General features: G+C 37.5%; 1 protein-coding gene across 1 annotated transcript in view; it reads left to right on the top strand.

Annotated features, from left to right (window-relative positions):
- Positions 1–16,798, top strand: part of SEC23A (SEC23 homolog A, COPII coat complex component) — a 69,772-nt gene that overhangs the window by 44,179 nt on the left and 8,795 nt on the right. The window contains exons 12-16 of the mRNA XM_007938591.1: positions 924–1,077; positions 7,896–7,973; positions 10,450–10,611; positions 14,024–14,110; positions 16,149–16,304. Of these exons, the coding sequence (XP_007936782.1) occupies positions 924–1,077; positions 7,896–7,973; positions 10,450–10,611; positions 14,024–14,110; positions 16,149–16,304 (637 nt within the window). The remainder of the gene's footprint in view (positions 1–923; positions 1,078–7,895; positions 7,974–10,449; positions 10,612–14,023; positions 14,111–16,148; positions 16,305–16,798) is intronic.

The following is a 16,798-nucleotide window of genomic DNA, read 5'->3' as shown; positions in this document are numbered from 1 at the left end:
AAGAAAGAGAAGAGAAGAATTTATATCACTGCCTGAACTCGCTTGAAATCATTTTTATATCTTTTATATACTTACATCGTTTCATTCTTACATTTTATGTGTATGAGTGGTACAGCATTTATTTTAAAGAATTTTATAAAGTATTGCCAGTTTTGCTTAAAGTGAAGTACTTTAGAACTAGGATCATCTGAAGTATTACAAGACTGTGTCTTTGAAGTATTAAACTGAAAATAAAAACTGCTGGACCTATTATTCATGACTAGATTGAATTTAAAGAACATTTGAATTTGAATTTAATATAATAAGCATTTTATACCAAATATCAAATTAATTCTTTAAATTGAAATTTCTACTTACTGACTTTTGAGTAGTTTTAGTCAGTGTATTAACCTGGGGAAAGAATACAAAGTAATTTAAATTTATGTCATTTTTATTACTAATGATTGAATTAAGGTCAAGGGGCAGTGTTCTGGTAGTTTATTCTTTTTCCAAGTTGATGAATAAGAATTAGTTAGGTTGAGAAAATACCCTTCTTATATTTCTGCTTTTAGAGAATTTAGGATATATATTTTAAAGTTTGATATAGAGAATCGTATACACACATACAGAAATATACATGTCATTATTTTTACTTGTACAAATCTTAAATGTTTTAAAGGAATGTGTGGTTGGAGGTCTGCTTTTTCAGTTACTTTAGAGAATATTAGATTTGGATTTATTCTTCTGAAAAAACTGACTATTATGTTGAAACTGCTATTGCTGGTATTTTAAAAACAGTGCTATTTTTTCTAGGTAATGTTAGAATTTTGAAATGTTAATAGTATTTTCGAAGTAATTTTATAGATCTTTTTAATTTATATCTGTGATAGTTAACTTGATATTGTAAATATAATAATTCAGCATTTCTGTGCTTTCTTCTTTAGCTGGGCAGATGCTCAAACTCAAATCCAAAACATTGCTGCTTCTTTTGACCAAGAGGCAGCTGCTATTCTTATGGCCCGCCTGGCAATATATAGAGCAGAAACAGAGGAAGGGCCAGATGTCCTTAGATGGCTAGACAGACAGCTTATTCGACTGGTAAGAAGTAAAACGTGTGCCTTTCTAAATACATGTGGTATTATCTGTTGTAATGTTTGTTTGCATGTAATCTCATTTGAAGTGCTTAACAGAGTAAGTGAAATATATTCTGTTCTGTTGAAATTACTGAGAAAGACATAGTAAAGAATAGTAGCATTCAGTTATCTTTTCTAGTGAAGTACCTTTTTTTGTTTTACTGAAAGAGTGGCAGTTATGTAACCTATTCTTTTTCTTTTTTTTTTTTTTTTTTGACATGTATGAACAATTAGTTCCAGATTGAATCCTAAATTACTATAACTGTTTTTACTGCTTTTTTATATGTTTTCTTCATTTTTGATTTTCATGGCTCTATTAAATACATGCCTTTTAAAAGAATAATTGGGGTATAAAAACTATACACAGTAACATATAAATTATAAACAAGTTTTATCTAAAGGAGCCCTGGTGGTGCAGTGGTTAAGCGCTTGGCTGCTAACTGTAAGGTCAGTGATTTGAACCCACCAGCCACTCTGTGGGAGAAAGATGAGACAGTCTGTTTCTGTAAAGATTTACAGCCTTGGTGCCAAAGGGGCAAGGAGGCTGCATCTTCTGACTGCCTCTAACCCTACAAGTTGTTGTTGTTGTTACGTGCCATCGAGTCAGCTTTGACTCATAGCGACCCCTCCTTGGGTTTCCGAGGCAGTACCACTACGGAAGTAGGATTGCCCAACCTTCCTTCCGAGGAGTGGCTGGTGGGTTTGAACTGCCAGCCTTCTGGTTAGCAGTCAAGTGCCTTATCCACTATGCTACCAGAGCTCCCAACCCTACAAGAGGAAGACAAAATCACCATCAGTAGCCCAAGGCCTATCCCTATGAGGCCAGACATGCTGCCTCCCTGTAGCCCTTCCACCAACCCAGGTACCAACTGTTCCTCCTGCAGCACCCACCACCTCTCTGCTGGGTTGGATAATTCGCTGCAGTGGCCACACAGAACTCACAGATTATGGGGTTTATTAAAGGGAAAGCAAGAGGCTACAATTCAAGTTCAGGAACAGTGCTCAATCTGTTGGCTGCCGTCTCTCAGCCAACAGTCTCTGTCAGTCTCTCTCCCAGCAGTGTGTGTCTTGGTGTCTCTCTCTCAGCAATGCATGTTTCTCGGTGTCTTTTTCTCAGCAGCACATCTATCTCAACCAGCAGTCAGAGAGACTTCTGCCTCTAGAAGGGCTCCTTTTGAGCCTGACAGAGTGACCACTAACCAATCCCAAAATCAGAATTCTATACACATCAGAGAGAGCAAACTTCCTAGAAAATTACTTTGTGCTTCTCCCAACAGAAATACCTCAGGTAGATAACTTTAATAATCAGGAGCTACTCAATTGCTCACAGCAAATTCTACCATGGAGTTTACAAAGACTTACGGCTAGAAAAGCCACAGTATGTAATTTACTACACTGCCCTTGGAAATCCCATGGGGCAATTCTACCCTGTCCTACAGGGTCGCTATGAATCAGAATCGACTTGACAGCAATGGGTGGTTTTATCTACATCTAGATTACAAATTAGTGAAGTTACTGATAATGTCTGATTTACTTGCCCTTTTTTTTTAAAAAAAAAAAAAACTCATTGTGATTTGGGTGAAATTTTACAAAGCAGCTTCGTTTCACATTTAATAGTTCATACACATTTTGTTTTCTTTAATAGTTCATACACATTTTGTTTTCTGACACTAATTATATTCCCTGCATTGTAACAGCTCTCCTCCCACTTCTTCCCTGTGGTTACCTTTTCCCTGTGTCTTTTCTTGGTGTGCATTCCTGCCTCCCTACCTTTCTCCCTGTGTGGATACTGCCCTTCTGATCTCCCATGGTTGATTATTCTAAGGAGTGCATCTCCCTGGTGTAGGTGTTCAGCTCATAGGGCCTGTCTGTTGTTTGGCTGAGAGTTAAGCCATGGGAGTGAGTTCAATTCCAGGCCTGAAGGGTGACTTGGGGCCATGGTTTCAGGGATTCCATCAGTCTTTATCTGACCAGTAAACCTGGTCTTAAAATTTTTTGTTTCTTCAAAATTTTGTTCCAAATTTTTTCTTTCCTACTCAATCTAGGATCTCCAGTTTTGATCCCTTTCCGAGTGGTTGGCATTGGTAGCCAGCCACCATCTAGTTTTTCTGGTCTCAGGATCATATTTCCGTAGAGATATACCGCCTTGGAAACCCAAGGAGGAGTCGATATGAGTCAGGATTGATTCCGTGGCAGTGATTGCCTTTCATATAAGCTGAAGTTCTTTTTTTTTTTTTTTTTAATTAATTTTATTGTGATTTGGGAAAAGTTTACAGAGCAAATTCATCTTCCATAGATCAGTTCACATACACTTTGTCTCATGACATAGACTATAATCTCTCACAGTGCAACAGCTCTCCTCCCACTTCCTCCTCATAGCCGCCTCTTCCCTATGTCCTCCCCTCCCATGCACCCTTGCCCCCCTGAGCTGTCTCCCTGTACATACTGCTCTTCTATTCTCCCATGATTGATCTCTCCAATGAGTGTATCTACCCAAAGTTAATGGTTAGCTCATATGCCTGTCCTTTATTTGGCTGGAAGCCACAGGAGTGGGTCAGTTCCGGACCTGAAGGGCAGCTAGGGGCCATAGTTTCAGAGGTTCCACCAGGCTCCACCAGACCAGCAAACCTGGTCTTTCTCTTTCTTTTTTTTTTTTAATAATTTTGAGTTTTGTTCCACATTGTTCTCCCACTCTGTCTGGGATCTTCTACATAGATCCCCTCTAAGTGGTTGACAGTGGTAGCTGGGCACCATCTAATTCTTCTGGTCTCATAGTCATATAGGCTGAGGATCGCATAGTGTACCAGTCCCTTGGACTAATTGTTTCCATGCACCTTTGGTTTTCACCATTCTCCTTGGCTCTGGATAAGAAGAGACCCATGGTTGCATCTAGATGGCCTGAGCTGAGGTTCTTATGGTCCATTAGTCCTTTGGACTAATTATTTCCATGTGTCTTTCTTCACTCCTCTTTGCTCTCGACGAGGAGAGACCGATAGTTGTATCTTAGATGGCTGCTCGGAAGCTTTTAAGACCCCAGTTGTTACTCACTGAAGTAAGATGTAAAACATTTTGTATACTATGTTGTGCCATTTGAGCTTGATATCCCCATGACCATGATCCCCAGCCTTCAGGCCCAGTGACTCACTCCCTCAGTGTGCTTTGTTGTGGCTAACCGGTTATTCTAAGTTTGCCTCATGTTAGCTTTGTTCTGCATATGGGCATTTTTATAGTACATACAAATATGCATGTAGGAATATTGTCAAGTCAGTCATTACTTGCCTTTTTAATGTTTCAGAAACCTATTACATACATTATGACCTGTAGTGCTTAATTAAGCTCTATTCTGTTCTTAAGGCTCCCTATTGATAAGTAAAAGGACTCTTTAAAAACTTCTCACTTGACCATCTAACTCATGAATAGCCACAACCTACCCTTTTGTTAATGGAGGCTTGCCTTCTGCTGTGATGTTGAACAGGCTTCATCAGAGCTTCCAGGCTAAGGCAGGCTAGGAAGAAAGGCCTGGTGATTTACTTCTGGAAATCAGCCAGTGACAACCCTAATAGATCACAAGGCTCTGATCTGCAGCCAATTATGGGTATGGGACAGGATTGGGCATCATTTCTCTGTTGTGCGTGGGGTCACCATGAGTCAGGGCCAACCTGAGGGCAGCTAACAACAGCAGTACTAGAGCATTTTACAGGTGTTTAAAAAGTTTTTAAGAACCCAAAGATTAGTGGTTAATACATTTTTAACCTCTGGGTGGGTAAGGATTTCTTTTTAATACATGAAACAAAAGTAGGAGTCATTAAAGAAAATATTAAGATTTCAGTACATAAAAATACAAACTGGAAATTTGTGCAGTAAAAATACCATAAGCACAATTTAATGACAACATTTGTTGTATTTATGTCAGTGAAAATTTCCATGTATAGGATCTCTTACAAATCAAATTTGGGCAAAAAATGGGCAAAGGTTATGAACAAGGACAACAGCAGGAATCAAGTGACCAATAAACATTAAAAAGTTATCAACCTTGTTTATAAGCAGAATCACAAGATAGAGACATTTTGTACCTTTCAGACAGGCAAGGATTAGAGAAACAGGTTAATGCTTAGAGTTGGCTAGCATTCAGGGAAATGAACAACTTTATAGGTTTGGTGTATGACTCTGTACAACCTTTATATAACATCTGTATAACCTTGTATATAGAAGGCAGTTGGCAACATATATAAAAAACTTAAAAATTATTTTTCAGTCAGAAAGTCTAGGAATTTATCCTGAAGATATAACAGGACAAATGAACATGTAATAATGAGGAATTGGTTAAAGTAGCTATGGTATATTTTCAATATAGTGGAGTACTAGTCAACTCTTAAAAATGAAAAGAGTATTTAATAGCACAGAAATGTTCACAATAAAATAAAAATTTTGGATATAAATATCATTCTGAAAACTCACTCTGAAAATGAGCATTTTGGACTTTTCTTGCTTATTTATACTCAAGCATACAAGTCAAGAATTGGTTTGTTGCCCTCATTAACCATGATATATATCAGATCTACCTGGTGGTAGTGTAGTGCCTAAGGTATTTGATTGCTAACCAGAAGTCTGGCAGTTCAAACCCACCAGCCACTCTTCAGAAGGAAGGTTGAGCAATATACTTCTGTAGTGATACCGCCTTGGAAACCAAAGGAGGGGTCACTATGAGTAGGATCCAACTTGATGGCAGTGCATTGTGGTACGTTGTTGCCTAATGCTTCATTTTGACCAGATGCTAAGCACAATTTAAAATGTGTATCTTTATTCTAATATGATTGATACTTTCTGAGTTATGCCTGATATATTGGCTTTTTTTCCACAAAATCTTTTCCACGTATTTGATATTCTAGCTATATCTTTTCAGGTATATTTGCTATCCTAGATTAGCACTGTCCAGTGGGAATTTTCTGCTGTGATGGAAATATTCTATTGTTCTGGTTACCTACTGCCGCTCTGACAAGAAATATATCACAAATGGAATGGCCTTAACAAACAGGAATTTATTCTTACAATCTGGAGGCTTTAATTCCAAGCTCAAAGTGCCAAGCTCTAGAGGCTGGGTGAAAGCCCTTCAGCCTTGGGCTTCAGCTCTGCCTCCAGCTCCGGCCCACTGAAGTAGAAGCTTTTCTTCACTCAGACAGCTGTTGGCTGCTGAGGGTGCCAAGCCCAGGGTTGACAAATAAAAAGGCACAGTTCCAATGTTACCAAACCACACATGGCAGGCTATTAATTTAAGTCCATTGTAAGTCCCCAGTCAGCAGAGCATGGCAGGCTGCTGAACAATGACATGGCTACATGCAGGGTCCAAGGGTGCCATAAGTTAGAGACCATTCCCAAGGCTTCTCCTTATATACAGGAAGCAAACCAAATCCCAAAGGCTGCTTGTGGTAGATTCCACCATGGGGTTGATTGCCAGTCTGATCATGGGGAATCATTATCACCAGCTGCCCAGCCACTCAACCAGGCCCAGCCAAGTTGACACACAAACATAACTACCACATCTATAATCTGTGCTGTCCTTTATGGTAGGTACTGTTACTTGTGGCTTTTGAGCACTTGATACATGGCTAGTTCAACTGAAGATCTGGATTTTTCATTTAATTTTAATTAATTTAGGTTGTCACATGTGGCTAGTGGCTATTGCATTAGACAACAAAACATTATTATCTTAATCCATAAATTTCACTGGTGAAATAATATAAGAGGGCATGAAGACAGCAATACTGTCATGTCCAGACTCAGTGTCTGTGTTTCTGAGGATTAACTATGCAGCTATCTAGTTTTTCTATCCTTGGGTGATTGTGGTTTTAAATACTTGCTTGTGGAAGCCAAAAAGGTGATCAAGCCAATAATGTCTTTTTATGTGTTCTCTAAGGCACAGATAAATACATAAAAGATACAGTTGAACACTCCAGTCGGAAGTCCTGCACTGCTTGTGGCAGTAAACCTTTTGTTTTTGGTTATTATTTTGCTTGTTTTTGTCCTTGATTCATATATAATTACAGTTATGTGATAAACATTGGTAGAAAATAGACCAGTTGCATAAGTAGTGTAAAAATGTTTCAGGGCAGAGACATTGCTCAAGAGCAAGGAAAGGAAGCTAACTTTCGTTGTGTGTGTACTGTCGTTGTGCTAGACTCTTTCTCACTTGGATTATCTCAGTGCTCTGGGTGCCTTCTGTAATGTTAGGCTAAAGGTCTCTTGCCAGGGTATGTGTCTTCCTTACCATATTTCCTTTTACTTTCTGTCTTTGTGTTTCTTTGTTTATCAGGTTACCTGTTTGTCTTTCTGATTTTCTTTTCCTCTACTCTTTCCTCTTTTTGGTATTGTTTCTAATGACCAGATTTTGTGCCAGCAACTTGCTTTTGTAGTCACACTGCTCTTTTCAGAGTATAACTTTCTGTCAGTTGACTATTGTGTTTTTTTAAGTAGAATCTTAGGTGGCATGTGTTGTGCTTGGTCATCTAAGAGCTCTTTATTTGTTATCAGAGACAGTTTAAAAAAAAAAAAAACTGAACATTTTTAAATGAGTTGTTATTTCATTGGGGCAAAGTGTTTGCTTCTGAAATTTAAATGTATTTCTCTGGTTGCAGTCAGTCTCGGAAGTCTATAAATAATATTCCAATTTTATCCTATATCAAGTATCCACCTCCTAAAGAGTAGTAACTTTTTATAAATAGAATATACATATAGGTAACAGTTTTGGCCAAGAAATACATTACTAATACATTTTATTTTATGTAGTGTCAGAAATTTGGAGAGTATCACAAAGATGATCCAAGTTCCTTCAGATTTTCAGAAACATTCTCCCTTTATCCACAGGTGAGTAGATAAAAAGCTCACATTCTTTTCTTAGTGTCACCAGTAGCATTGGGCTTCACTTTTCTTGTTATTTGTCTTTTATTACTCTTCTTACAAGACACGTTGTTTTGGGTTATTCTTTTGGTTAGGTAAGTTTTGCAAGAGTTAATAAATTAATAATGTGTTGTGTGTAGTCAGTGAAAAGTATCTAGTATTTTCATAATGACCTTGCAAATAGCCATTTATTTTTATGGTGGATAAAAATTTATACTGGAACCTTACTGTGGAATAGAATTAGTTGTAGGGCAGATAAGCTTTCCACCCAATACATTGGAGTCTAATACAATAGTACCACAGGGCTTCATCTGAGGTAATTTTACTAATTTATCAACTAGTCTTATGCATGGTCTTACTACCTGAGAACCATTTTATGATGACATACCAGATAAGTAGAAAAGAAGCTAATTTGATTTACCTCACAGAACTTTTTTCTTTTGAGGCAGTGGCATTTATCCTTCTATCTGTCAATTTGACAGCTGTTTTTAAAAGGCTAGGTTGTTAAATTATATAATGAGTAACAGAGCTAATATCTACTCAACTGAGTACTATGTACAAGGAACTTTAGGAGGATAAAGATGACTGACATGGATCCTACTTTCAAGGAGCTCTCAGTCTGAAGGGTGAGTTCTGAAATGTATAAATAGTACAACAGAAAGTGAGAAAAGAGTATGAGAGATCTACAGAATTTAAAGGAGACTTAAAAGAATCCTTCCAAATGGATGATTTGATATACTCTTATAGACAAGGTGGCATTTTAGCATAGCCTGAAAGGATGAGTAAGACTGCGATGTGTGGAAATTTGAATTTTTGCCTACAGAAATTCTATTTATAGTAAAACGTTTCAGCCTCCTTTTCAGAACTCTTCTACAAAGATTCTTTATTCATCAGTAACCTAGGAACTATCTGTTTATAGAAGGAGATGTCTTTAAAGCTCTGGCAGGGTTTTGTGGAATTAGGAAAAGATAGTTACTCTGATGTTAGGTATTAGGGTCCATTTATCTTAAGACATGCAAAACATGGGAATTATCAGGCCTCATCTTTGTAGTAGAAACTTACTGGAAAGGGAGTGAGAGCATCCACCTAAATATTTGACTAAATTCTCCTCACTTTCCTTCTTTTCTGTCCCTACTCTAGAGCTTCTCTCTAGGTTCTTAGATCTTCAGAGAACTGGACAGCCCATCTTTTCCTCTTTACTGGAAGTAGGGACTGAAGAGCTTCTAAAAGCTTCTGGTAGCATAGTGGCTAAGACACTTGCCTGCTAACCAGACGGCTGGCGGTTCAAACCCACCAGCCACTCCTTGGAAGGAAGGTTGGGCAATCCTACTTCCTAGTGATACTGCCTCGGAAACGCAAGGAGGGGTCGCTATGAGTCAGGGCTGACTCGATGGCACATAACAACAACAACAAAAAGCTTCTAAAAGGTGGCATAGACTAAATTTAAGGGAGATCTTTATCTCCAAAATATTTATCTAAAAATTTATCAATTAGACATTCCTGTGAATAAATAGGAATAGCTGAAGTGGTAAGGGATGAGAGAGCCTCTCAGTGAGTTAATAGACCACTAAAGAATAGGCATGAGGATTTCAGTGAATGGCCTGTGTTGGGAGAGAGCTGCTAAGTGAGTTCCAGGCGTGGGCAGCAGACATGTAGGCACTGGATCCTGAGGGCTGGGGGAAGTTGAGAAGTGACTAACAGACTAATTAGGAGAACTTTGCTTGGGGCTGACCCTCTTGTCATCCTGTCAGAGACCAAAAGTAACTGTCCTTTAATCAGGCCTGACTCCACTCCTTTTTAAATCCTTTTACGAGGATTGGGTGGAGGGGAAGAAAGTAAAAGGGGAAAGTAGTGAAACTAAAGTCTGGAAAATGTTTCTCAGGGATAGGGCAGAAATTAAATCTTTAGACTCAAATGCATGTGGTGTATCAGATTCTTTTCTTTTTAAAACCAGTGCACCCTTCACATTGCTGTACAAAAGTAGAAACTTTGCTGGTCTGTTTTTGTGTTCTCTTAGTGATTTCTCATGGTGGTAATGGGTAACGAAAAAGCAGAGAGGGAGCCCGAGTTATGAGGAGTTAAAAACAAAGAAAACTGTCATCTGCTTCTGAATGATTTAGTTTTGAGCAAGGGGTGTTGGCAGTCCTATTTTATGGCCAACATGATTTTGTCCCTATTCTGCTTTTCCTTTTGTGTCACCTCTTTTTTTTCAAGTCTTAAAAATTTTTTTGAATTATATTTGTTTTGAAGTAGCAGATAAATATCATGAATAAGGTTCCTTTCCGAGGAATATAATTTAAAATGTTCTTGTTATAACTTGTATTATTGTATTATTTTACTGTGTTGTTAATGTTTGTAATCAGATGCTTTTGGTAATAGTAAATTCCTCTTGCAATGTTGAAATCAGTAAAAGGTATCTCTCATCTCATGTTTTATCTTACAGTTTATGTTTCATTTAAGAAGATCTCCTTTCTTGCAAGTTTTTAATAATAGTCCAGATGAGAGTTCTTATTACCGTCACCATTTTATGCGTCAAGATCTGACCCAGTCTCTAATCATGATTCAGCCTATTCTCTATGCATATTCTTTTAGTGGACCACCAGAGGTAAGAGGGGAAGAAAAGACAAATAAAAGTTTTTTAGTTACTATGATGTGTCGCATTAAACAAGTGAAACCAAGTAAATATTTTGAGATGTAGTTACTAAATGTAAGACTTCAATTAAAGTAATGGCTATCCTTAGCTGTTCATATATTCATTGAAAAAGTATGAGTGCTTACTATGTGCCATATACTGTACTAGGCCGTATTGTTGTTGTTGTTATTTGCCATCGAGTTGGACCCGACTCATAGTGACGACTCCTTGGGTTTCCGAGGCATTATCACTATGGAAGTAGATTGCCCAACCTTCTGGCCATATTAGGGAAATCATAAAGAAATAAAAAGGAAGTAGAAGGAACTGTTAGATCATTTCATCCAGTCATCCAGTCATTTGCTTTCATGCAGGCAGTCAATCAAATCCTGTAGGGCTTATGATTATCTTTTACATCTCCAGCAGTATCCAGAGTGATGATGATTCTATAGTCTATAGTTTATTCCAGAATTTAGTGCCTGACAATTAGGACATTTTGTCTAAACAAAACATCTTGCCTTAATATAATTCAAGGCAGTCTTTCTCTTTTGTAAACATTAGTCTGTCAGTTATGAAGACATATTTTTAGAAGAGTGATAAACTCATCCACTTAGCCTTCTTAGCAAATTGTTCCATATACTTTAACCTGTTTTCAAATAAATACATATTTTTATCTCTGTACTTAAAATTGTCAGCTTTACCACTTAAAATATGTAATGACTATATTTGAAAATAGTACTTTTAAAACGGTCAGTATGAAGAGACTATTTCACAGAATCTATTATAGATTATGATCCCCTCTAATATTTGCTGTTTTGTAAAATGGTGGATAATGTTATTTTGTTACTATGGGTTTTTTTTTTTTTTTTTTTTTTAGTGATTTTTCTCTGAATCATTTCTACTTTTCTGGGAAAATATACTTTTGAAAAAATATGTAGATCTTGCTACATATTTTCATCTTGTATGTCTTTGAATCAGAAAAGAAAGTTTTAGAAATAACTATTTCAAAGTAACATAAATTGTAGAAATTTGGAAAATGTACAGTAATGTTTAGGAAAAAATTACAGTCTTGCATGCACAGTGCCTGCTCCTGTCAAATCCCAAACTTTCCATTAATTAATCCTTGAACCCCATTAACTTCATTTTCTTAAGGCCGTGTTCTGGGAGTTATCCTCTCTTCCTGCATCATCACTTTCTCCCTCTGAAGAATTTTCATTAACATTGACACAGTCCTTAACAGCACTCATATTAAAAACAAAACAACAAAACCTTTACCTCACTAATATTCTTTAATTGCCGATCCATTTCTTCTTTGTTCCTTGTCACAGCTAAGCTCATGAAAATTATTTTTTGCCTATACTTCCTCAGCTACATTCTTGTCTCAATCTACGTCGAGTCAGGCTTTTGTCCCTGTCTTAATTCTGTAGTGCTGCTTTAACAGAAATATGACAAGCGGATGGCTTTAACAAAGAGAAATTTATTCTCTTACAGTTTAGGAGGTTAGAAGTCCCAATTCAGAGTGCCAGCTGTAGGGACCAGGTGAAGGTCCCTTGGGCTATAGATTTATCTCTTATTCCAGGTTCACTTGTGTTGGAGGCTTCTTATAACTCATGCAGTTGCTGGCTGTTGAGGCTGACAAACCCAAGGTCAACAAGTAGAATGGCACAATCCCAGGATCAACAGGCACACAGTAGGCCAGTGGTTCAAGTCCAGTAATAATCCCAAAATTGACAGGCAAAATGGCAGACCAAGACTCGGTCAAGTGCAGGGTCCAGATTGTCAGAAAGCTAGAGACCTTTCTTGAAGCTTCTTATATGCTGGATGCAGGCCACACCGATAGACAACTACTTAGCTGTCCACAGCGTATTCTACCCAGGAGGCGATTACAATCTCATGATGGAGAATACATCCATCTGCCCAGCCACTCAAAGTCTTAGCCCAGTCAAGGTGATACACCACCTTAACTACAGTAGTCCCTATCCTTATACAGAAATAGCTCTTACCAAGGTCTCCAGTGTCCTGTATCTTGACAGAACTCTCAATATCATTTACTTAGTGATAACTCTCTTTGAAAACATTTTTGCTCTAGGCTTGTATTTTGGTTACTGCACTTAACCTGGTTTTCCTTGTCCTCACTGACTGTACCTTCTTAATCTCCTTTTGCTGGCTTTTCATTATGCATGTGCAAAAAGGGCAAGGAGGCCACATCTTCCGACCTTCTCTAACCCTACAAGACGAAGACAGGATTACCATCAGTAACCCAAGGCCTATTCCTGCAAGGCCAGACATGCTGCCTCCTTCCAGCCCTTTCACCAACCGTTCCTCCCAAAGCACCCACCACCTCTCTCCTGGGTTTGATAATTTACTGCAGTGGCCACACAGAACTCACAGATTATGGGGTTTATTAAGGAAGCACCAGGCTACAATTTGAGTTCAGGAAAAAACGCTCAGTCTCCCCAGCCTGCCGTCTCTCAACAGTCTCTCAGTCTCTCTCCCAGCAGTGCGTGTCCCTCGGTATGTCTCTCAGCAATGCATGTCTTGCAGGAGTGCGTCCTTCCTCAGCCAGCAGTCAGAGAGAGTTCTGCCTCTAGGAGGCCTCCTTTTGAGCCCAGCAGAGTGGCCAAACCAACCAATCATAATCAGAATTCTAAGTGCCTGAGAGAGATCAGGAGCCTCCCAGAACATTGCTTTATGTTACGCCCAACAGAAATATCCCAGGTGGATAACTTTTACAATCAGGAGCTCTTCAATTTGCTAGCAGCAAATTCCACCACAGAGTTTACAAAGACTTATGGCCAGAAAAGCCATACCAGGTAATTTACACAGCACAGCATGTGATTCCCAAATTTTTTTTGGTGCAGTCCATTCCTTCTAATTTCATAGTAAGAACTATTTATTTTTCTGTCTACTCCAAGTTTGCTCTATCCCAAACCTTTCCCATCCCAGTCAGTGGTGCTACCATCAGGCTGAGGAGTCATCCTTGATTTCCTTTTGATTCTACTCTATTTTTTAAATTGTTACCTCAGTGCAGAGATTTCTTATTTTCTTTTTTTAATTGTGATTTGGGTGAAAGTTTGCAGCGCAAGTTCATTTTCCATACAGCAGTTCATACACATTTTGTTTCATGACTTTGGTTGCAATCCCCATAATGATAACAGTTCTCTTCCCATTTTTTCCCTGTGATTACCTTTTTCCTATGTCCTTTCCTATTCATTCCAGTGCAGAAATTTCTTAATTAAGTTAAAATGTACTATAAGAATTAGTAATAGCAAAGGATTTTAAGCTGTAAAATAAGAATTTAAAAATATCCTGGAGAGATCTATCAAATATCTTTAAATAACTAATTTATTTTTCCTTCTTCCCCCTCTCATTGTTTTCTTCATGTTAGCCTGTTCTTCTTGACAGCAGCAGCATTCTTGCAGATCGTATTCTTCTCATGGACACGTTCTTCCAGATCTTGATTTATCATGGTGAGGTAAGATTCCTCAGCATTTGAAGTACTACAGTAAAGTCCTTTTTATTCATGGACAATTTTTCCCCTCTACTTATTAGGCTATTGTTTTATCTGTGATAAGCTTCGATTTCTGCTTTTATACAATATATGTAATATGATTCTTCCTACTACAGGTTTTTAGATTTCATTTACAATCGACTTACCTGTGGTTATTTTGCCTGTTTGTCCACACAGATGGATTTCAGACAGAGCAGTAGTGTTGTAAAAGTAAGAGCATTGAAATATGCATATATCTTAATTACTCCTGCTCACAGTATCATGCTTTGGAGTTTTTACCTGAAGGTATTGAGATAAGAGAAGTTTAAGTAGCCATTATGATTTAATCCAGATACTTAGCAGAATGCTATTTATTCATGCATTTACTTACTTAACCAATATTTAACACTTTTCTCTGTATAAAAAAGCACTGTACTCTGGATACTTTGGAAGAGACAGAGATTCATCTTTTATGGACCTGTACTCAAGCTTAAATTGTTAGTTCTTTAGTAATTTGTGCATGTTTATTTTTCCAGTTGCTTTAATTGTAAATGATTTTTGATTTGTGCTGAAATAGCAAAGATGTTACTCAGAACATCCTGATTTTATCTAAGGCTTTACAAGTATTTATTATAATTTTCGATACCAGTTTCTAATGCTCTTTACTTTTTAACATTAGTAGTTTTAAAAAATGATGCCCATGACATTGACAGACCTTAGGTTTTTTGCTTGTTTGTTTTTTTGATAGCTTCTCCTCCCTTAAATAGCTTTTGTTAAGTACTTAAGAGGAAAGTCAGAAATGCACACAACAATCTTCTATTAAATATAGAGAATATAAAGTTATACAGAATGTATGTTGATTAATTCAGTTGATTTAGAAACCAATCAGGTTTAAATTTATGTTGATTTAATTACATGGTTCTTGGAAGCTATTTACCTTAATAAACAAATTGATTGAGATATTCTTATACAGGCATATTAACCTTATGATATTATTGCTTTTATTATTTAACTTTCTATTTTTGTATATCTTGCCAGAATGTAAGTCTATTGGTAAAGACCCCATAATAGTAGATCATCAATTTTGATGTCTCTGGGAAGTCTCCTGTAATACTGCCCCCCCTTCTTATATACTAAGCTTAGGTAAATAGCTTTTAAACCCACTGCCATTGAATTGATTCTGACTCATAGCGACCCTGTAGGGCAGAGTAGAACTGCTGCCCCTAGAGTTTTCAGTGCTGTAAATCTTTACAGAAGCAGTCTGCCACATCTTTCTCCCATGGAGTGGCTGGTGGGTTCAAACTGCTGACCTTTGGGTTAGCAGTCAAATGCCTTAACCACTGTGCCACCAGAGCTCCTTATATAGCTTTTAAACCAAACCAAAACCAAACGCACTGCTGTGGAGTTGGATCTGACTCATAGCGACCCCTCCTTGGGTTTCTGAGGCGGTATCACCATGGAAATAGATTGCCCAACCTTCCTTCCGAGGAGTGGCTGGTAGGTTTGAATTGCCAGCCTTCTGGTTAGCAGTCAAATGCCTTAGGCACTACGCCACCAGAGCTCCCATATAGCTTTTAGTTGGCATTAATTTGATACAGTGTTTTAATTTTTTTTTCTGACCTAAGTATTATTTTTTTAGTCTTATTTAACTTAAAAAATTATAAAACATTTCAAACAGAAACAAACACTAGTATAATGAACCCCCATGTGTCCATAAGCTAGATTCAAAAACTATCAACTAATGGCCAATCTTACTTCTTTTTTTTATGTATTATTATTATTTAAATTCCTTCACTCATCTGAAATCTATCTCTTAATTATCCATCTATTTCCCTCCCATCTTTTTACTCTTAAAGTAGAACTATACTAATTTGTCATCTTTCTATTTAAGATAGCTTTAAAAATAAGATAAATGTAGTTTTATTATTTTTGAAGATCACTTCCTTTGAAAAAGTCTTTTCTTAAAATTTTTGGGTAAGCAAGAAATTAAAAACAGTAAGCCCTTTAACTGTTTTAAAATTAGACCATAGCACAGTGGCGCAAGTCAGGATACCAGGACATGCCAGAATATGAAAATTTCCGCCACCTTCTACAAGCCCCATTGGATGATGCACAGGAGATTCTTCACTCCAGATTTCCAATGCCAAGATACATTGACACCGAACATGGTGGCAGCCAGGTAAGTAGTGTTTGTGTGCTGGTAAGTTTGCAGTGAGATGTTTATACTTGTCGTCTGACTGCTTCATGAGTCAAAGGGAAGAGAATGGCAGGGAAAGGTATCCGGTGCTTGTCTTTTTGCATTAGCTTTGAGATCAGACAGTAAGATTATCATTGATTAGTTGCCCAATGCCGGCAGTTTCTCCCATCTTCTTCCTCTAGCCCAACTCTAATAACAGAGCCAGGATCGCATTATGGTGCTATGCTAGTTTTAGGTGAGCAAGAAGAGGTGAACAGCTTGGGAGATGATTTTTTGTATTTTTCTTAAAACTATCTTTTACTGGTAATATCTGAGTTTTAAATTTGTGGTAACATAGTTTTTTTCCATTTTCCTAATTCCATCAATCCAGTTCTCTAGAAAATAAATTGTTACGTTATGGGATTTTTTTTTTTTTAATTTAATTAGGATTTGGGTGAAGATTTACAGAGTAAATTCACTTTTCATACAGCAGTTCA

This window comes from Orycteropus afer, unplaced genomic scaffold (assembly GCF_000298275.1).
Source record: "Orycteropus afer afer isolate SDZICR_OR568_19922 unplaced genomic scaffold, OryAfe1.0 scaffold00051, whole genome shotgun sequence".
Taxonomy (NCBI): Eukaryota; Metazoa; Chordata; class Mammalia; order Tubulidentata; family Orycteropodidae; genus Orycteropus; species Orycteropus afer.
The sequence above is the reverse complement of the archived record's forward strand: the minus strand, read 5'-3'. Positions and strand labels throughout refer to the sequence as shown.